The sequence below is a fragment of the Rhinoraja longicauda genome, chromosome 16 (genome assembly GCF_053455715.1).
Source record: "Rhinoraja longicauda isolate Sanriku21f chromosome 16, sRhiLon1.1, whole genome shotgun sequence".
Taxonomy (NCBI): Eukaryota; Metazoa; Chordata; class Chondrichthyes; order Rajiformes; family Arhynchobatidae; genus Rhinoraja; species Rhinoraja longicauda.
The window spans coordinates 951,600-972,809 of record NC_135968.1 but is presented as its reverse complement, the minus strand read 5'-3'; the positions used below and the strand labels follow the sequence as shown (position 1 = coordinate 972,809).

At 53.6% G+C, this 21,210-nt stretch overlaps 2 protein-coding genes across 2 annotated transcripts in view; one reads left to right on the top strand and one right to left on the bottom strand.

The window, feature by feature from the left end:
* Positions 1 to 861: 861 nt before the first annotated feature.
* Positions 862 to 20,144, top strand: LOC144601047 (uncharacterized). Its single transcript, XM_078412984.1, has 2 exons — positions 862 to 1,551; positions 17,666 to 20,144. The coding sequence occupies exons 1-2, from the start codon at positions 874 to 876 to the stop codon at positions 18,605 to 18,607; spliced, it is 1,620 nt and encodes a 539-aa protein (XP_078269110.1). The 5' UTR covers positions 862 to 873; the 3' UTR covers positions 18,608 to 20,144.
* LOC144601046 (uncharacterized) overlaps positions 10,881 to 21,210 on the bottom strand; it is a 58,133-nt gene continuing 47,803 nt past the window's right edge. The window contains exon 3 of the mRNA XM_078412981.1: positions 10,881 to 12,653. Coding sequence (XP_078269107.1) covers positions 11,946 to 12,653 — 708 coding nt within the window. The 3' untranslated portion in view covers positions 10,881 to 11,945. The remainder of the gene's footprint in view (positions 12,654 to 21,210) is intronic.

Sequence of the window (21,210 nt, the reverse complement as noted above, 5' to 3'; positions counted from 1 at the left end):
ATGATCACATTGAATGGCGGTGCTGGCTCGAAGGGCCGAATGGCCTACTCCTGCACCTATTGCCTATTGACCTTATAGAAACATATAAAAGTATGAAAGGATTGGACAGGGTAGATGCAGGAAAAATGTTCCCGATGTTGAGGGAGTCCAGAACTAGGGGTCACAGTTTAAGAATAAGGGTTCTGCCATTTTGGACTGAGATGAGGAAAAACTTTTTCACCCAGAGAGTTGTTAATCTGTGGAATTTTCTGCCACAGAAGACATTGGAGGCCGATTAACTGGATCTTTTCAAGAGAGTCAGATTTAGCTCTTAGGGCTATTGGAACCAAGGGATATGGGGAGAAAGCAGGAACATCATTAATGTTTGAAGGGGGGGGGGGGGGGAGAGAGGATGATTGTGGATGATCAGCCATAATCATAAATGGCGGTGCTGGCTCGAAGGGCTCAAATGGCCTACTCATAAACATAATCAAACTTTATTCGCCCAGTATCTTTTGCAAAATCAGAGGAATTGGATTTGCCATACAGTCATACCAATAAAAAGCAACAGGACACGCAAAATACATTTTAACATAAACATCCACCACAGTGATTCCTCCACATTCCTCACTGTGATGGAAGGTGAAAAAAAAGTTAAATCTATTCCTTTCCTTGTCCTTCTCTCCCCCCTCCCCTTCAAACATTAGTGATGTTCACGTGTTAGTAATGTCCTGTTTGCCAGCTTGTTGACCCTCTGTGTTCCCCTCCTGCAGGGTTTAGGAGCCGTTGCTGTGGACGGAGAGACGGGGACGTGAGCGGCCATTGAGGGCGGCCAGGTTGCTGTTGAGCTTTCCATCTGCTCGGTGTGCGGGCTGAGCCTCGGTGGAGGACCACATGACGGGGCCCAACAAGGAGAAGCGTTATGAGTGCGACGTGTGTGGCAAGGCCTTGCTGTACCTGTGCCGGCTGGAGACCCACCGGCGGGTGCACACGGGAGAACGCCCGTTCGACTGCTCCGACTGCAGCAAGACCTTTAAGACGTTGCGGGACCTGAAGATCCACCGGCGGGCTCACACGGGCGAGAAGCCCTACACCTGCGCCACCTGTGGCAAGGGCTTTGGCTGGTCGTCGGGGCTGAGGCAGCACCGGCGGGTGCACACGGGCGAGAAGTCATTTGGCTGCTCCACCTGCGGCAAGAGCTTTGCCCGGTCGTCGGGGCTGAGGCAGCACCGGCGAGTGCACAGCGGTGAGCGGCCCTTCAGCTGCTCCGACTGCGGCAAGAGTTTCCCCCACTCCTATACGCTGCTGAAGCACCAGCGCACCCACACCGGCGAGCGCCCCTTCACTTGCGCCCAGTGCGGCAAGGCCTTCACCCGTTCCGACAGCTTGCTGGAGCACCAACGCATCCACACCGGCGAGCGCCCCTTCACCTGTGCCCAGTGCGGCAAGGGCTTCGCCCGCTCCGACAGACTGCTGGAGCACCAGTGCATCCACACAGGCGAGCACCCCTTCACCTGTGCCCAGTGTGGCAAGGGCTACACCCGCTCCTATCAGCTGCTGAGGCACCAGCGGGTGCACGCCAGCGACCGTCCCAACCCCAGCCCCGAATGCGGCGAGCTCTTTGCCGTGGCCTCCCACGCCCTGCCACAGACGCCGGTGGAGGCCAAGTCACCGGGTATAGTTTAGATTCTAGAGATCCTGAATGGCGACAGGCCCTTCGGCCCACCTAGTCCTCTCCGACCAGTGTTCATCCCGTAAGCTAGCTCCATCCTACACGCATTAGGACCAGATTTACAATTTGCAGGAGCCAATTAACCTACAAACCTGCAAGTCTTTGGAGTGCGGGAGGAAACCGCACCCGGAGAAAACCCACACAGATCACAGGGAGAACGTACAAACTCTATACAGACAACACTCGTAGTCAGGATCAAACCCAGCTCTCTGGTGCCATGAGGCAGTAACTCTACCGCTGCGCCACCGTGCCGCACCATTTAATGCGGAGATTGACAGAATCTTGATTGGTACGGGTGTCAGGGGTTATGGGGAGAAAGCAGGAGAATGGGGTTGAGAGAGAAAGATAGATCAGTCATAATTGAATGGCGGAGCAAACTCGATGGGCCGAATGGCCTCATACTGCTTTTAAAAACACCTTTTAAAGATTGTGACTATCTGCCTCTCTACACCTCCTCCGGCAGCTCGTTCCACATACCCACCACCCTCTGGTTTTTGTTGTGTGCTATCCAGTCAGCGGAAAAAACTAAACATGATTACGATTGGCGTTGCTGCCCCAGCAGCTGCGGCTCGCCTGCAGTCTGTCTGTCTTCTTTCTTTGTCTGGTTAGCGTTAGATGTATGTAATAGCCTATTTTTAGCTGTCGTATTACATGGGGGGGGGGGGGGGGGATGACACTTTTTAAAAATCTCCTCGACGGAGATGCGACCCTTTTCCGTGTTGTATCTCCGTTCGCGCTACGGCCTGACATCGCGGAGATGGCGGCCTCCAGCTAGGATCGACCTTGAGGGCTCCGGTCGCAGGGCCTGCGGACTTACCATCTCCGAGCTGGCCGACTCGCGGACGCTGTGGTGGCGCTGTGATTGCGATTGCAACTCTACCTTTGGAGGCTTCGGCCGCGGGTTCTGTGGACCTCAACATCGGGTGCTCGCAGGTCCCTGGCTGGCGACCGGCTTTCGGGAGCTCCAGCCGTAGCAGCTTCGACCGCCCCGAATTGAAGGGCTCGATCGACCCGTTCGCCGGACCTTCATCGCCCTGCGCGGCTCGGCCGCGGGTTCTTCCATCGCCCGGCGGGGGCTTCAAATCAGGAGCCTCGATCGCCTTGACGCAGCAGTTTGACTGCCTGACCGAGGGAGAAAAACAAAGGAGGAGATAAGACTGGTTTTGCCTTCCATCACAGTGAGGAGGTGCCTGGAGGAGTCACTGTGATGGGTGTTCATGTTAAACGTATGTAATCCTGCCTTTTGTGCTCTTTGTTGTCATGACTGTACGGCAAAGACAATTTGTTCAAATTTATTTTTGAATTACAATAAATGCTTCAATTTAAAAAATTCAATTATCATATCATATCATATACATACAGCCGGAAACAGGCCTTTTCGGCCCTCCATGTCCGTGCCGCCCAGTGATCCCCGCACATTAACACTATCCTACACCCACTAGGGACAATTTTTACATTTACCCAGCCAATTAACCTACATACCTGTACGTCTTTGGAGTGTGGGAGGAAACCGAAGATCTCGGAGAAAACCCACGCAGGTCACGGGGAGAACGTACAAACTCCTTACAGTGCAGCACCCGTAGTCAGGATCGAACCTGAGTCTCCGGCGCTGCATTCGCTGTAAAGCAGCAACTCTACCGCTGCTCTACTGTGCCGCCAAATTCAATTTGATTGAGCCGTCCACAGTGTACAGATACATAATTTTGTGTATAATGTTTAATGCAAGTACATGGATAGGTGAGGTTTCGGGTCGGGCTCCTTCTTCAGTGATTGTAGTTGGGGAAGGAAGCTGGAAGGGAGGTGAGGGTGGGACAAAGCCTCACTTGCACCTCCTGCAACCTCATCTACTGTATCCGTTGTTCAAAATGTGGACTCTTATACATTGGCGAGACCAAACGCAGACTAGAGATATGGAAGGGTTAGGTGTGAAAATTACCGAACAAAGCAGATGCTAAGGATATGCAAAAAAATGACAATGTTAAAGGAAACAGGCCATTGTGAGCTGTGGGCTAGGTGAAATCAAGTTACAGATAATGAGACTCAACAAGATGACTTTGAAGCTGATATGACTTGGGTGGTGGAGGGATGGAGAGAGCGGGGATGTGGTTACTTGAAGTTAGAGAAATCAATATTCATACGGTTATCAATAAAAGGGAGGTAAATTGTTGGATAGTTAACTAAAATCAGAGAATTACATTTCTCAACTCGAACAAAGTTTGACAAGTAACCAAGTGTCCTGACCTGAGACGTTGCCCATATTTTTCCCCCAGCACTTTGTGCCCATCTTTGGCAGACACAAGGAACTGCAGATGCTGGTTCATGCACAAAAAGACACAACGTGCTGGAGGCAGGATCTGTGGAGAACATGGATAGGTGACGTTTCACAGAGTGCTGGAGCAACTCAGCGGGTCAGGCAGCATCTGTGTTCATCGTGGATAGGTGATGTTTCAGGTCTGAAGAAGGGTGATGACCAAAAAAAGTCCCCAATCTATGTTATCCGCAGACAGACGCAAAATGCTGCAGTAACTCGGCGGGACAGGCAGCATCTCTGGAGAGACGAAATATTCTTCAGCCTGAGAGTCACAGGAGAGGGAGATACAGAGATAAGGAAATGTAAGGTGTTACTCCAGCACTCTGTATTATCTGAATGGTGTCAGGTTAGGAAAAGGGGAAGTGCAACGAGACCTGAGTGTCCTGTACATCAGCCACTGAAAGTAAGCATGCAATACCGCAGGCAATGAAGAAAGCTAATGGCATGTTAGCCTTCAGAACAAGAGTATATGAGCAAACAGGTCATTCTGCAGTTGTACAGGGCCCTGGTGAGACCGCACCTGGAGTATTGTGTGCAGTTTTGGTCTCCTTATTTGAGGAAGGACATTCTTGCCATTGAGGGAGTGCAGTGTAGGTTCACCAGGTTAATTCCCAGGATGGCAGGATGTGCATATGATGTCGACTGGGCTTGTATACACTGGAATTTAGAAGGATGAGAGGGGATCTTATCGAAACATAAAATTGTTAAGGGATTGGACAGGTTAGATGCAGGAAAAATGTTCCTGATGTTGGGAGAGCCCAGAGCTAGGGGCCACAGTTTAAGAATAAAGAGGTTTGCCATTTAGGACTGAGATGAGGAAAAATGTCTTCACCCAGAGAGTTGTGCATCTGTGGAATTCTCTGCCACAGAAGGCAGTGGAGGCCAATTCACTGGATGTTTTCGAGAGAGAGTTAGATTTAGTTCTTAGGGCTAATGGAATCAAGGGAGTATGGGGAGAAAACAGGTACTGATTGTCAAGTCAAGTCAAGTCAAATTTATTTGTCACATACACATACTCGATGTGCAGTGAAATGAAAGTGGCAATGCCTGCGGGTTGTGCACAAAAATAATTACAGTTACAGCATATAAATAAAGTTAATAAGTTACTAAACATAGCACAAAAAGTGTCGACAAAAATTTAGTCTCTGGGGTTATCAAAGTTGACAGTCCTGATGGCCTGTGGGAAGAAGCTCCGTCTCATCCTCTCCGTTTTCACAGCGTGACAGCGGAGGCGTTTGCCTGACCGTAGCATCTGGAACAGTCCGTTACTGGGGTGGCAGGGGTCCCTCATGATCTTGCTTGCTCTGGATCTGCACCTCCTGATGTATAGGTCCTGCAGGGGGACGAGTGTAGTTCCCATGGTGCGTTCTGCCGAACGCACTATTCTCTGCAGGGCCATCCTGTCCTGGGCAGAGCTGTTCCCAAACCAGACTGTAATGTTGCCGGACAGGATGCTCTCTACAGCCCCAGAGTAGAAGCAATGGAGGATCCTCAGCGACACTCTGAATTTCCTCAGTTGTCTAAGGTGGTAAAGGCGCTGCTTAGCCTTACCCACCAGTGCGGCAATGTGCGTTGCCCACGTCAGATCCTCTGAGATGCGGACTCCCAAGTATTTGAAATTGCTCACCCTATCCACAATAGACCCATTTATCTCCAGTGGCGTGATCAGTTTAAATTTCATTTGGAATATTTTGGAGGACCAAGAACCAATCAGCCATGATCATATTGAATGGCGGTGCTGGCTCAAAGGGCCGACTCCTGCACCTGTTGTTTTGTGTGTTAACATGTAAAAGCTTTTCACACCACATCACCATTTATATCTCTCGTTTCACGTTCTTGCGACTCTCAGTCTGAGGGAGGGGTCTCGACCCGAAACGTCAGAGAGTTGTAAATCTGTGGAATTCTCTGCCTCAGAAGGCAGTGGAGGCCAATTCTCTGAATGCATTCAAGAGAGAGCTAGATAGAGCTCTTAAGGATAGCGGAGTCAGGGGGTATGGGGAGAAGGCAGGAACGGGATACTGATTGAGAATGATCAGCCATGATCACATTGATTGGTGGTGCTGGCTCGAAGGGCCGAATGGCCTCCTCCCGCATCTATTGTCGAGAGATGCTGCCTGTCCATCTGGGGGTCCGGGGGCGGGACGTGGCCCCTGATTGGCCGGCAGCGCCCAGGGAACCGTTGCTAAGGCGGGATAAGCGGCTGCGATTGGCGGAGGGCGCTGTCTGTCCGAGGGTCGGGGCTACGGCTCGACCTATAGGACACCCTCACCTAGACCTATAGGACGCCCTGCGGCGGGGATGCGGCTCTGATTGGTCAGACACAGCGAGGGGGCGGTACCTGGTCCTCTCTGACGCCGGAGGCGGAACCTGCTTCAATTGGCCGCTGGCGCTGCCCGTCAGTGGGGGTGGGCGGGACCTGGTCGCCGGTCACGTGAGGCGTCGCCGCGGCCGCCGGCTCCGCTCGCTCAGCGCCGGGAGCTCAGGTAGGGAACAGCCGCCGCCGTCCCCCCCCTCCTCCCTTCCCGAGGGCGATCCTGCGGCCAGCCACCCGAGGAGTGGGATGTGAGTGAGTGAGTGAATGAGGGAGGTCTGGACGCCCGCTGGTCCTCCGACTGCAGCCTGGCTGCGGCGCACCGTCCTCCACGAAGCAGACATCACGCAGGACCAAGTACCGCCCCCTCCCGGCGTCCGACCAATCAGAGCGGCGTCCCCGCTCCCGGCGCAGGTGAGCGCGTCTTATAGGTGGAACCGCAACCCCGCCCCTCGGACAGACAGTGCCCTCCGCCAATCGCAGCCGCTCACCCCCGCCCTAACAACGGTTGCCACGGCGCGGCCGGGCAATCAGGCGCCACGTCCCCGTCCCTCACCCCCCTCCGCGGGATTGTGAGTAGCCCCAAGTCGGCCGACCTGAGGGACCTGGAGATAGAGTGGTGCGTTAGAAGATTTTTGATATGGGGGTGGGGGGGCAAGCCCGTTTAGGGCTTTGTATGTGAATAGGAGGAGCTTGAAGTTGATTCTGTACCGTACAGGGAGCCAGTGGAGAGAGGCCAGAATCGGGGTGATGTGGTCCCTTTTACGGGTACCCGTCAGGAGTCTCGCTGCGGCGTTTTGGACCAAATCGCAGGCGGGACAGGGATGATTGGCTGATCCCAGTGTATAGGGAGTTGCAGTAGTCTAGGCGGGAGGAAATGAATGCATTGATGATTTTTTCAATGACGTCAAATTGGAGGAATGGTTTAATTTTAGTTATGGTACGAAGCTGGCTTTTACCACAGCGTTGAATTGTTTGTCAAACTTTAATGCAGAGTCAAATATCACGCCAAGGTTTTTGACATGAGGGTTGACTAGGGAGGACAGGCTTCCAAGGCTGCCTGTTATCGGTTTGATGGAGTCAGGGGGTTGGGATAGGATGACCTCAGACTTGCTCTCGTTTAGTTGAAGGAAGTTCTGTGATTAGATAAAGACGGTGAAACACACAAAAAAATAAGTGCAGGAATCAGCCATTCGGCCCTTCGAGCCAGCATCGCCATTCAATGTGATCATGGCTGATCATCCACAATCAGTACCCCGTTCCTGCCTTCTCCCCATAATCCCTTGATTCCGTTAGCCCAAAGAGCTCAATTTAACTCTCTCTCGAAAACATCCAGTGAATTGGCCTCCACTGCCTTCTGTGGCAGAGAATTCCACAAATTCACAACTCTCTGGGTGAAAACCTTTCTCCTATCCAACAACCTACCTCCCTTTAATTGATAGCGATGTGAATATTGATTTCTCTAACTTCAAGTAACCCTTACATCCCCTCTCTCTCCATCTCCCCCCCACCCAAGTCATATCAGCTTCAAAGTCATCTTGTTGAGTCTCATTGTCTGTAAGTCGATTTCACCCTAGTCCACAGCTCACAATGGACTGTTTCCTTTAACCGTCATTTTTTTGCATATCCTTAGATTCTGCTTTGTTCTCTCATTTTCACGCCTCGCCCTTCCATATCTCTAGTCTCACTCTTCCTTGACTCAGTCTGAAGAATGGTCTTGACTCAAAACGTCACCCATTCCTTTTCTCTAGAGATGCTGTCGGACGTATTCCAGTTTTTTGTGACTATCCTCTTTTTTTTCTTCTCTCCTTCATGCCCCACCTAAATGGGACCCGTTTCTCCCTTTCCCCCATCCTCTTTCACCAATATCCCTTCCTCTGGCTTCACATTCTGCTCATCTTCACTCACAGCCTTTTCTGTTCTTCCCATCTCTGGCCGTTGTCCACCCATCTGCCAATCACGTCCTCCCTCTCACCTGTATCGATCTGTTACTTATAGATGACACAAAAAGCTGGAGGAACTCAGCAGGACAGGCAGCATCTCTGGAGAGGAATGGGTGATGGTTCGGGTTGAGACCCTACTTCAGACTGGTTAGGGATAAGGGAAATGAGAGATATAGATGGTGGTGTGGAGAGATAAAGAACAATGGATGAAAGATATGCAAAAAAGTAACGATGATAAAGGAAACAGGCCATTGTAAGCTGTTTGTAGGGTGAAAATGAGCAGCTGGTGTGACTTGGGTGGGGGAGGGATAGAGAGAGAGGGAATGCCGGAGCTACCTGAAGTGAGAGAAATAAATATTCGTACCACTTGGCTGTAAGCTGCCCAAGGGAAATATGAGATGCTGTTCCTCCAATTTGTGTTGAGCATCACTCTGACAATGGAGCAGACCGAGGACAGAAAGGTCAGTGTGGGAATGGGAAGGAGAATTAAAGTGTCCAGCAGCCAGGAGATCAGGTTGGCTCAGGCGGGCTGAGCGAAGATGTTCCGCAAAATGGTCGTCGTGTCTGCGCTTAGTCTCGCCGATGTATAATAGTCCACAATTTGAACAACGGATACAGTAGATGAGGTTGGAGGAGGTGCAAGTGAGGCTTTGTCCCACCCTCACCTCCCTTCCAGCTTCCTTCCCCAACTACAATCAGACTGAAAAAGGAGCCCGACCCGAAACCTCACCTATCCATGTACTTGCATTAAACATTGTACACAAAACTATGTATCTGTACACTGTGGACGGCTCAATCGAATTGAATTTTTTGAATTGAAGCATTTATTGTCATTCAAAAATAAATTTAAACAAAATGTCTTTGCCGTACAGTCATGACAACAAAGAGCACAAAAGGCACGATTACATACGTTTAACATAAACATGCATCACAGTTACGCCTCCAGGCACCTCCTCACTGTGATGGAAGGCAAAAAAAGTCTTATCTCCTCCTTTGTTCTTCTCCCGCGGTCAGGCAGTCAAACTGCTGCGTCGAGGGGATCGAGGCTTCTGATTTTTTTGAAGCCCCCGCTGGGCGATGGAAGATCCCGCGACCGAGCTGCGCAGGGGGATGAAGGTCTGGCGAACGGGTCGATCGAGCCTTGTAATTCGGGGCGGTCGAAGCTGCTACGGCTGGAGCTCCCGAAAGCCGGTCGCCAGCCAGGGACCTGCGAGCACCCGATGTTGAGGTCCACAGAACCCGCGGCCGAAGCCTCCGAAGGTAGAGTTGCAACCGCAATCACAGCGCCACCACAGCGTCCGAGAGTCGGCCAGCTCGGAGATGGTAAGTCCGCAGGCCCTGCGACTGGAGCCCTCAAAGTCGATCCTAGCTGGAGGCCGCCATCTCCGAGATGTCAGGCCGTAGCGCGAACGGAGATACAACACGGAAAAGGGTCGCATTTCCGTCGAGGATATTAAAAAAAAGTGACATCCACCCCCCCCCCCACATAATACACAGCTAAACATAGGCTATTACATACATCTAACGCTAACAAAGGACAAAGAACGAAGAAAGACAAGCAGACTGCAAGCGAGCCGCTGCTGCAGCAACGCCAATCGTATTCACGTTTAGTTTTTTCCGCTGACTGGATAGCATGCAACAAAAACCAGAGGGTGGTGGGTATGTGGAACGAGCTGCCGGAGGAGGTGTAGAGAGGCAGATACAGTCACAATCTTTAAAAGGTGTTCGGACAGGTTCATAAGTCAGAGCAGCTGAATTAGGCCATTCGGCCCATCGAGTTTGCTCCACCATTCAATCATGATTGATCTATCTCTCAACGCCATTCTCCTGCCTTCCCCCTCATAACCCCTGACACCCGTACCAATCAAGATTCTGTCAATCTCCACTTTAAAAGGCACAGCAGTAGAGTTGCTGCCTCACAGCGCCAGAGACCCGGGTTCCATCCTGACTACAGGGGCTGTCTGTACGATGTTCTCCCCGTGAACTATGTGGGTTTTCTCCAGGTTTCTTCCCACACTCTAAAGGCCTGCACCTTTGTAGACTAATTGGCTTCCGCAAAATTGTGAAATTGTCCCAAATATGTGTGGGCGATCACTGGTGGTCGAGGACTCGGTGGGCCAAAGGAACCGTTTCCACGCAATATCCCTATAATCTAAAATTTACCCGGTGACGTCCTCCACTGCTGTCTGTGGCAATGAATTCCACAGAATCACCACCCTCCAGCTAAAGAAATTGCTCCTCATCTCCTTCCCAAAGGCATGGGTGGGAAAAGCAGAGGGTTAGGGCCAGACGCGGGCATGTGGGACAAGCTTCGATAGGCATGGCTGTGTGTTTCTGTGCTGTGGGACTGATGGGGCTTAAGGGTAGCAGTTTGATGCTTCAGCCTGCAGCGACCCAGGAGAACTGCGCTGCAGATGCTTCATTAGTTTAAGAAGATAACTGCAGATGCTGGTACAAATCGAAGGTTTTTATTCACAAAATGCTGGAGTAACTCAGCAGGTCAGGCAGCATCTCGGGAGAGAAGGAATGGGTGACGTTTCTGGTCGAAGAAGGGTCTCGACCCGAAACGTCACCCATTCCTTCTCTCCCGAGATGCTGCCTGACCTGCTGAGTTGCTTCATTAGTTTGTTGTCCTGCACATTGACTGGGAGGCGATGAAATCACACGTTCGCACGCAGCCGCCAGAGCAAACAGTGTACATACGGTGATGACAAACGCAATATTCAGTGCAGAACAGTCCAAGATTGTGTTGCACAAAGCCTGGGGTAGCATGGATGAGAGGGGCCGAAGGGGGGGTTCTCCGGGCAGGGCGGTCGCCGACGCTGTCCGTGTGGTGTTTGCATGCTCCCCACCACCCCGTGGTGGATTGGATGCGGGTCGGGGCAGGGGAGACAAGCTCAATCCGAGCTCAGCCTTCCTCCCGCGCATCCTAGCCCCGACGGGCCGAGTGCTGCCACCATTCCTCCCCAGACAACAACTGAGAGGAAAAACGCAGAAGAAACCCCTTCCAACCCCCCGAACCCCTCAGGGAATGCCCCTGCCCTGCCTTTGAAATCAAGCCTTCACAATTGTGCACGATCAGTTAGCATTTTTCCTTTTTATAACTTATACAGATGCTCCTCAACTTACGATGCGGTGCTCCAGCAGGCTGGAGGAGTGGGTGAAGCCCTTACCACAGGATGGGCAAGGGAAGGGGCGCTCTCTGTGAGTACGCCAGTGCTGCCACAGGCAGGACATACGAGTGAAACATTTGCCACACTCGGCACACACAAAGGGTCTCTCTACGCTGTGTATCCACTGGTGCTCCCGTGCACTTTAGACTTCAGTGAAACAGTGCAGAAATAGGCCCTTCAGCCCATCAAGTCCACGCTGACCAGCAATCCCCGCACACTAACACTCTCCTGCACACACTGGGGCAATTTACATTTATACCAAGCCAATTAATCTCCAAACTGCACATCTTTGAAGTGTGGGAGGAAACCGGAGCACCCGGAGAAAACCCACGCAGGTCACGGGGAGAACGTGGAAACTCCGTACAGACAGCACCCGTAGCCAGGATGGAACCCAGGTCTCTGGCGCCGTGAGGCAGCAACTCTACCGCTGCACGACTGGGTGTTTAAGAGGCTTTTAGACAGGCACATGGATATACAGGGAATGTAGGGATATGGATCACTCTTGAAACGCTTGCCGCGGTGTGGAGAGCCGCTCGCCGGCGTGGACCCGCCGGTGCTGCCGCAGCCCCCGCGAGCTGGCAAACGTCTCACCGCAGTACTGGCAGTCGTAGGGCTGGCCATGGGTGTGCACGTGCTGGTGAGGCAGGCCGTGGGAGGCCACGGCAAAGCCCTCTGCACACACCGGGCTGGGGATTGGAAGGTCGCTGGTGTGCACCCGCTGGTGTTGCAGCAGCCTGGAGGAGAGGATGAAGCCCTTGCCGCACTGGGGGCAGGTGAAGGGGCGCTCGCCGGTGTGGGTGCGCCGGTGATGCAGCAGGCTGTCGGAGCGGGTGAAGCCCTTGCCGCACTGGGCACAAGTGAAGGGGCGCTCGCCGGTGTGGATGCGCTGGTGCTGCAGCAGGCTGTCGGAGCGGGTGTAGCCCTTGCCACACTGGGTGCAGGTGAAGGGGCGCTCGCTGGTGTGGGTGCGCTGGTGCTCCAGCAGCTTGTAGGACTGGGTGAAGCCTTTGCCGCAGTCGCTGCAGGTGAAGAGCCGCTCACTGCTGTGCACCCGCCGGTGCCGCTGTAGCCCCGCCATATTAAAAAAGCTCTTGCCGCAGTCGGAGCAGTCGAAGGGGCGTTCTCCCGTGTGCGTCCGCCGGTGGATCTCCAGCAGGCACGGGAACTGCCAGCCCTTGCCACACATGTCGCACTTATAACGTTTCTCCTTGTTGGGCCCCGTCATGTGGTCCTCCACCGAAGCTCAGCCCGCACACCGAGCAGATGAGGGGGGGGCTTGCTGGCTACCCTGGCCGCCCTCAATGGCTGCTCACGTCCCCGTCTCTCCGGCCACAGCAACGGCTTCTAAAACCTGCAGGAGGGGAACACAGAGGGTCAACAAACTGGCAAACAGGACATTACTAACACGTGAACATCACTAGAGCTTGAAGGGATTGAGGGGGTCGGGGGATGAAGGGGGAGTGAGGAGTGGGGGGTCAGTGGTGGGGGGAAGTGGGGGAGGTCACGTGGGTGGACGGCATGCATCATGGGAAGAAGGTCACAGGGTGCTGGAGTCACTCAGTGTGTCAGGCAGCGTCTGTGGAGAACACAGGTAGGGGTCTATTTTTGGGTCACGTCCCTTCTGCAGACCTGAAACGTCGTCGATCCACGTTGACCAGAGATGCTGCCTGACCTGCTACTCCAGCACTCCGTGTCTTTTTGTGCATGAACCAGCATCTGCAGTTCCTTGTGCCTGCCAAAGATGGGCACAAAGTGCTGGGCAGGCCGGGGTACGTCACGACGCAGGGCGGGTATACGTCACGGCGCAGGACGGCTGGCAGACGTGCAGCTCGACGCGGTGCCCGGATGCACGACGCCCCCCATTTGCCTCTTCCCCCTCACTTACACCGTCCTCATCCCCCTCCCCTTGTCTCCTCCGCCTCTCCCCCTCCCTTCCCTCTTTACCCCGCCCCCTCACCGCCTCTCCCCCTCCCCTCCCCCTCCCCTCCCTCTTTACCCCGCCCCCTCACCCCCCTTCAAGCACTAGACACTAGTGATGTTCACGTATTGGTAATGTCCAGTTTGCCAGCTTGTTGACCCTCTGTGTTCCCCTCCTGCAGGGTTGAGGAGCCGTTGCTGTGGACGGGGACGGGAGCGGCCATTGAGGGCGGCCACGGTGCCGGTGAGCCTCGCCCCGCCATCTGCTCGGTGTGCGGGCTGAGGACCACATGACGGGGCCCAACAAGGACAAGCATTATGAGTGCATCATGGCAGCAGCCGTGCCTGCTGGAGACCCACCGCACCGGCGGGCGCAGACGGGAGAATGCCCCTTCGGCTGCTCCGACTGCAGTCGGGGGACCAGAGGGCGCCCAGACCTCCCTAACTCACTCACATCCCACTCCTCGGGTCGGCGGCCGCGAGATCGCCCTCGGGTCGGGGAGGAGGGGGGCGGGGAGAGGATGCCGTGGGTCCTGATTGGCCGGCCGCGCCGTGGCAACCGTTGCTAGGGCGGGTTAGGTGGCTGCGATTGGCGGAGGCGCTGTCTGTCCGATGGGCGGGGCTACAGCTCGACCTGCGCCGGGGGACGCGGCTCTGATTGGTCGGTCACAAGGAGGGGGCGGTAATTGATCCTTTGTGACGTCGTTGCCCGGGGGCGGGAGTCGTTCCCATTGGCCGCTGGCGCTGCCAGTCAGAGAGGGGGCGGGACATGGTCGCCGGTCATGTGAGGCGGGACCAGGCCTCCGCTCGCTCAGCGCCGGGAGCTCAGGTGGGGAACCGCCGCTCGGCCCCGCGCCGTATCCCCCACTCCCTGCGGCCGGCCACCCCAGGAGTGGGATGTGAATGAACGAATGAGGGAGGGAAGGAGGCGTCTGGTTCTCCGACTGCAGCGCCACCTGGCGGCGGGAGGCCGCGTTGCAGCGCCCTCATGAATAAAGGACGACGTCGGCCTAACGGAGGTTTTTTTTACATGTGCATCAAGTCCTTTATTCACAATGTTTTCAGCAGTTTATTAGCTTCTATCCAAACATGCATGTTCCTTTAATTGTAAGCAATACTTCCAAAATAGGCCAGTGCCAGTCAGAATAAGACATCACGTTTGACACACACATCACGGCCATTATCTGGTAAACCAAACTAAGATATGGTGCTGTAAACCAAGCGTTGTGGATTTATTAACGAAAACAGTGGTTGAACGCACGCGCGCTTAGTTAGGAGAACAGCTGATGCTAGTTGCTGTTGAGAGGAGGAACCTCACGACTGTTCACGACTGCTCGAGGGCTTGAGCAGAGCTTCAAATCCCCAACTGTCAACTGTCATCTCCAACTGTCAACTGTCATCTACAACTGTCAACTCCAACTGTCAACTTCAACTGTCAACTGTCATCTCCAACTGTCAACTGTCATCTCCAACTGTCAACTGTCATCTCCAACTGTCAACGTTATGTGATCGTTCCAGTTCTGGTGACGAAGGTTTGATCAGTAAGTGGCTTCACCCCAAGGTGGTGCCACGTGACCCCCTCCCCGCCCCAGAACTGGAAGAATGAAAACGAGCAGGGGCCCGAGTGAGGCGTGCCGACGGCGTGTACAAATGGTCCGTGCTCGGAGGCATCACCAAGACAGGTGAGGGTAGGTGCGGGTGGCCAAGCGGCCGACCCCGACAACCAGGCTGTGCTACCCGCACCGGCTGATCGATGTCGACATGAGCAGGCATAAGGCGGGACACCAAAACAATCTCCTGTCTTCCCCCCATGTCCAACACAAAAGTCGCGGTACCATGTTGCAGCACCCGGAAAGGACCTTTGTAAGGCCGTTGTAGCGGGGTCCGATGAGAGTCCCTGCGATGGGAAACGCACTGACAGTCCTTGAGGGAAGGTGGGGTGTGTAAAGTAGTACGTCTATGGCGAGACGTCGATACAATAGACAATAGGTGCAGGAGGAGGCCATTCGGCCCTTCGAGCCAGCACCGCCATTCAATGTGATCATGGCTGATCATTCTCAATCAGCACCCCGTTCCTGCCTTCTCCCCATACCCCCTGACTCCGCTATCCTTAAGAGCTCTATCTAGCTCTCCCTTGAATGCATTCAGAGAATTGGCCTCCACTGCCTTCTGAGGCAGAGAATTCCACAGATTCACAACTCTCTGACTGAAAAGGTTTTTCCTCATCTCAGTTCTAAATGGCCTACCCCTTATTCTTAAACTGTGGCCCCTTGTTCTCCCCCAACATTGGGAACATGTTTCCTGCCTCTAACGTATCCAACCCCTTAATAATCTGTATAAGAAAATAACTGCAGATGCTGGTACAAATCGATTTATTCACAAAATGCTGGAGTAACTCAGCAGGTCAGGCAGCATCTCGGGAGAGAAGGAATGGGTGACGTTTCGGGTCGAGACCCTTCTTCAGACTGATGTCAGGGGGGCGGGACAAAGGAAGGATATAGGTGGAGACAGGAAGATAGAGGGAGATCTGGGAAGGAGGAGGGGAAGAGAGGGACAGAGGAACTATCTGAAGTTGGAGAAATCGACGTTCATACCACCGGGCTGCAAACTGCCCAGGCGAAATATGAGGTGCTGCTCCTCCAATTTCCGGCAGGCCTCACTATGGCACTGGAGGAGGCCCATGACAGAAAGGTCAGACTGGGAATGGGAGGGGGAGTTAAAGTGCTCGGCCACCGGGAGATCAGTTTTGTTAATGCGGACCGAGCGCAGGTGTTCAGCGAAGCGATCGCCGAGCCTGCGCTTGGTTTCGCCGATATAAATAAGTTGACATCTAGAGCAGCGGATGCAATAGATGAGGTTGGAGGAGATGCAGGTGAACCTTTGTCTCACCTGGAAAGACTGTTTGGGTCCTTGGATGGAGTTGAGGGGGGAGGTAAAGGGACAGGTGTTGCATCTCGTTGGAGAAGTCGATGTTCATACCACCGGGCTTAATAATCTTATACGTTTCGATAAGATCTCTCATCCTTCTAAATTCCAGTGTATACAAGTCTAGTCGCTCCAGTCTTTCAACATATGACAGTCCCGCCATTCCAGGAATTAACCTAGTAAACCTACACTGCACATCCTCAATAGCAAGAATATCCTTCCTCAAATTTGGAGACCAAAACTGCACATAGTACTCCAGGTGCTGTCTCACTAGGGCCCTGTACAACTGCAGAAGGACCTCTTTGCTCCTATACTCAACTCCTCTTGTTATGAAGGCCAACATTTCATTGGCTTTCTTCACAGCCTGCTGTACCTGTATGCTTCCTTTCAGTGACTGATGCACTAGGACACCCAGATCTCGTTGTACGTCCCCTTTTCCTAACTTGACACCATTCAGATAATACTCTGCCTTCCTATTCTTACCACCAAAGTGGATAACCTCACACTTATCCACATTAAACTGCATCTGCCTTGCATCCGCCCACTCACACAACCTGTCCAAGTCACCCTGCAACCTCATAGCATCTTCCTCACAGTTCACACTACCAACCAGCTTTGTATCATCTACAAATTTGCTAATGGTACTTTTAATCCCTTCATCCCAGCACCGAGCCTTGCGGTACCCCACTAGTTACTGCCTGCCAATAAACAATAGACAATAGGTGCAGGAGTAGGCCATTCGGCCCTTCGAGCCAGCACCGCCATTCAATGTGATCATGGCTGATCATTCTCAATCAGTACCCCGTTCCTGCTTTCTCCCCATACCCCATTATTCCGATATCCTTAAGAGCTCTATCTAGTTCTCTCTTGAATGTATTCAGAGAATTGGCCTCCACTGCCCTCTGAGGCAGAGAATTCCACAGATTCTGAAAGGGACCCATTTATCCCCACTCTTTGCTTTCTGTCTGTCAACCAATTTTCTATCCATGTCAGTACCCTACCTCCAATACAATGTGCTCTAATTTTGCCCACTAATCCCCTATGTGGAACCTTGTCAAAGGCTTTCTGAAAGTCAAGGTACACCACATCCACCGGCTCTCCCCTGTCAATTTTCATGTGTTAGTAATGTCCTGTTTGCCAGCTTGTTGACCCTCTGTGTTCCCCTCCTGCAGGGATTAGGAGCCATTGCTGTGGACGGAGAGACGGGGACATGAGCGGCCATTGAGGGTGGCCAGGGTGCCGGTGAGCCCCCCCCCCCAATCTGCTCGGTGTGCGGGCTGAGCTTTGGTGGAGGACCACATGTCGGGGCCCAACAAGAAGCGTTATGAGTGCGACGTGTGTGGCAGGGCCTGGCATCAGCCGTGCCTGCTGGAGACCCACCGGCGGGTGCACACAGGAGAACGCCCCTTCGACTGCTCCGACTGCAGCAAGACCTTCAAGACGGCGCGAGACCTGAAGAGCCACCAGCGCATGCACACGGGCGAGAAGCCCTTCACCTGCTCCACCTGCGGCCATGGCTTTGGCCGGGTGTATGAGCTAGAGCGGCACCGGCGGGTGCACACGGGCGAGAAGCCCTTCGGCTGCTCCACCTGCGGCAAGAGCTTTGCCCAGTCATCGGGGCTACGGTTGCACCGGCGGGTGCACAGCGGTGAGCGGCCCTTCACCTGCTCCGACTGCGGCAAGGGCTTCATGTCGTCGTCGGGCCTGTTGATGCACCGGCGCCAGCACACCGGGGAGCGGCCGTACTCCTGCAGCGACTGCGGCAAGGGCTTCGCCTGCTCCACCAGACTGCTGGAGCACCAGCACACCCACACTGGCGAGCGCCCCTTCACCTGCGCCCAGTGTGGCAAGGGCTTCACCCGCTCCTCCAAGCTGCTGAGGCACCAGCGAGTGCACAACGGCAAGCGCCCCTTCACCTGCAGTGACTGCGGCAAGGGCTTTGCCAGCTCCGCCAGACTGCTGGAGCACCAGCGCACCCACACCGGCGAGCGCCCCTTCACCTGCGCCCAGTGCGGCAAGGGGTACACTGGCTCCTCCCAGCTGCTGAGGCACCAGCGGGCGCACGCCAGCGACCGTCCCATCCCCAGCTCGGTGAGTGGTGAGCGCTTTGCTGTGGCCTCCCACGCCTTGTCTCACCAGCGCGTGCACACCAGTGGCCAGCCCTACGACTGCCAGTACTGCGGTGAGGCGTTTGACAGCTTGCGGGGGCTACGGCAGCACCGGCGGGCCCACGCCGGTGAGCGGCTCTTCCCACCGCGGCAAGTGTTTCAAGAGCGCACGGGGGCTGCGGGAGCACCAGCGGTTATACACCGGTGAGAGACCCTTTGTGTGCGCTGAGTGTGGCAAGGGTTTCACCCGCATGTCCAGCCTGTGGCAGCACCGGCATCCCAAACCGGCGAGCGCCCCTTCACCTGCCCGCTGTGTGGCAAGGCCTTTGCCCGCTGCTCCAGCCTGCTGGCACACCGCACCTTGGATAAGCGCTGTTTAGGTAGACACAAAATGCTGCAAGGAATGGGTAACGTCTTTCCAGAGATGCTGCCTGTCCTGAGTTCCTCCAGCATTTTGTGTCCTCTTTTGTTAACCAGCATCTGCAGTTCCTTATTTTTAAACCATTCTGGTAAACCCTCTCTGCACTTTCCCCAAAGCCTCCACATCTGTCCTGTAATGGAGTGACCAGAACTCTATGCAATACTCCAAATGCTACCTGACCAATGTCCCTTAAAGCTGCACGTTTACATTCCTCTCTCCTTATCTCACACCCTTTTATCTGCTCACAAAATGCTGGAGTAACTCAGCAGGTCAGGCAGCATGTCAGGAGAGAAGGAATGGGTGACGTTTCGGGTCGAGACCCTTCTATCTGCTTGTTTTCTCTCGCCTCTGTCACGCACTCCACCCATCTGCCGATCATCCCCTCATCTGGTAACTTAGTGTTAGTCTGAAGAAGGATTAGTCTCAACCAGAAACGTCACCCATTCCTTCTCTCCAGAGATGCTGCCTGTCCCACTGAGTTACTCCAGCATTGTGTGTCCACCGACCACTTGCCAGGCTTTGTCCAGCCCCCATCTCTCTTTTCCAGCTTCCTCCCCTCACCCTCTCTGAAGAAGGGCCCTGACTCAAAACGTCATCTGCCCATTCCCTCTAAAGCGGTGGGGTCAGGCCGCATCTGTGGAGGGAAGGGAATCTAAGGCGATCTCCTGGTTACTCCTGGAGATTGTCTCTCTTTGTAAACCAGCATCTGCTGTTCCTTGTTCCTAGACGAGGCGTGCATTTCGCCCAACACTTGCGCTCGGCCCGCTGGACCTCCCGGTTGCCAACCATTTTAACTCCCTTTCCCACTCCCACACTAATCGTTCTGTCGTGGGCCTCCTCCATTGTATGAGTGAGGTGACACGCAAACTGGAGGAACATCAGCTCACAGCCCAATGACATGAAGATTGAATTCTCCATATTAAGGAGACCCCCCCCCCCCCCCCCACCTCCTAATCAAGTCCTGGAGTCTGTCCTGACCCCATCTCTTTGCTCCAGCTTTCCACCCCGACTCCATCAGTCCAAAGAAGGGTCCCGACCCGACACGTCGCCTGTCCATTCCCCTCCAAAGTGCCGGTAGAACTCAGCAGGTCAGCCATCCGTGGTGGGAGACGGATGGAGAAGTGTTCCTAATATCAGCCCCCCTTGGCCCTGTCGAGGAGCAGACAATCAACAGTACCAGCGTCTTCTCATTCATGCCAAGCTGCCCACAGCCGACTGCTCACAGTACCAGCTGGCTGCCACTGGCGCCAAGACCTAAAGGCATTTTAAAGTGTTTTTTTTCAAAAGAAAATCTTGATACATGTGTGCCTTACGTAACAAATAAAGCACGTTTCTCCTGACCTCAATGTGTTCTTTGGAATTCTTCAGAATTCGTGTTGTGCTATCAATAATGAAAGAAGATGCCAGCCATCTCCTGAAATGATGAAGATTGTTTCTCGCCTCCATGCATACCTGTAGCCGTGGGGCAGTCGGACACCTCCCCACTACTTCAAAGATAGTTCCTGCAGTTGGGAATATCATTTGGCCGCTGTTGTATTTTATTTGTTTAATGGAATGAATGAATGAATAAGTTTATTGGGTAAGTATGTACACATACCAGGAATGTGCCTTGGTGCTCCGCTCGCAAGTAACAACACGAACATACAGTAAACAATTAAGAATAAAGTTTAAAACATTAAAACATGAAGAATACAACATTACGGTTTAAACATGTGAGTGAAATAAACCAAAGAGACTACAGACTTTTGAGTCTGAAGAAGGGTCTCGACCCGAAACGTCACCCATTCCTTCTCTCCTGAGATGCTGCCTGACCTGCTGAGTTACTCCAGCATTTTGTGAAATAAATACCACAAACTTTTGGATGAGTAAAGCTCCTACTCACGGAAAAAAGCTGTATTTTATGTCTGGCAGTGGCAGCTTTGACAGTCCGGAGTCGCCTTCCAGAGGGAAGTGCTTCAAAGTGTTCATGGCCAGGGGGAGAGGCGTCAGAGATGATCTTACCCACTCGCTTCCTGGCCCTCGTCAATGGGGGGAAGGTTGCAGCCAACAACCTTCTCAGCTGTGCGAACGATCTGTTGCAGCCTCCGGATGTCGTGCTTAGTGGCGGAGCCAAACCAGACCATGATGGAGAAGGTGAGGACGGATTCTACGATGGTAGTGTAGAATTGAACCATCATTGCCTGTGGCAGATTGTGTTTCCTCAGTTGCCGCAGGAAGTACAACCTCTGTTGGGCCTTTTTGACTGGATTCGATGGTGACGCCCCATTTAAGGTCCCTGGAGATGATGGTTCCAAGGCACTTAAATGACTCCACAGATGTGACTGTGGTGTTATTGATGGTGAGTGCGGGGAGGGGAGGGGGAGCTCTCCTAAAGTCTACAATCAGTTCCA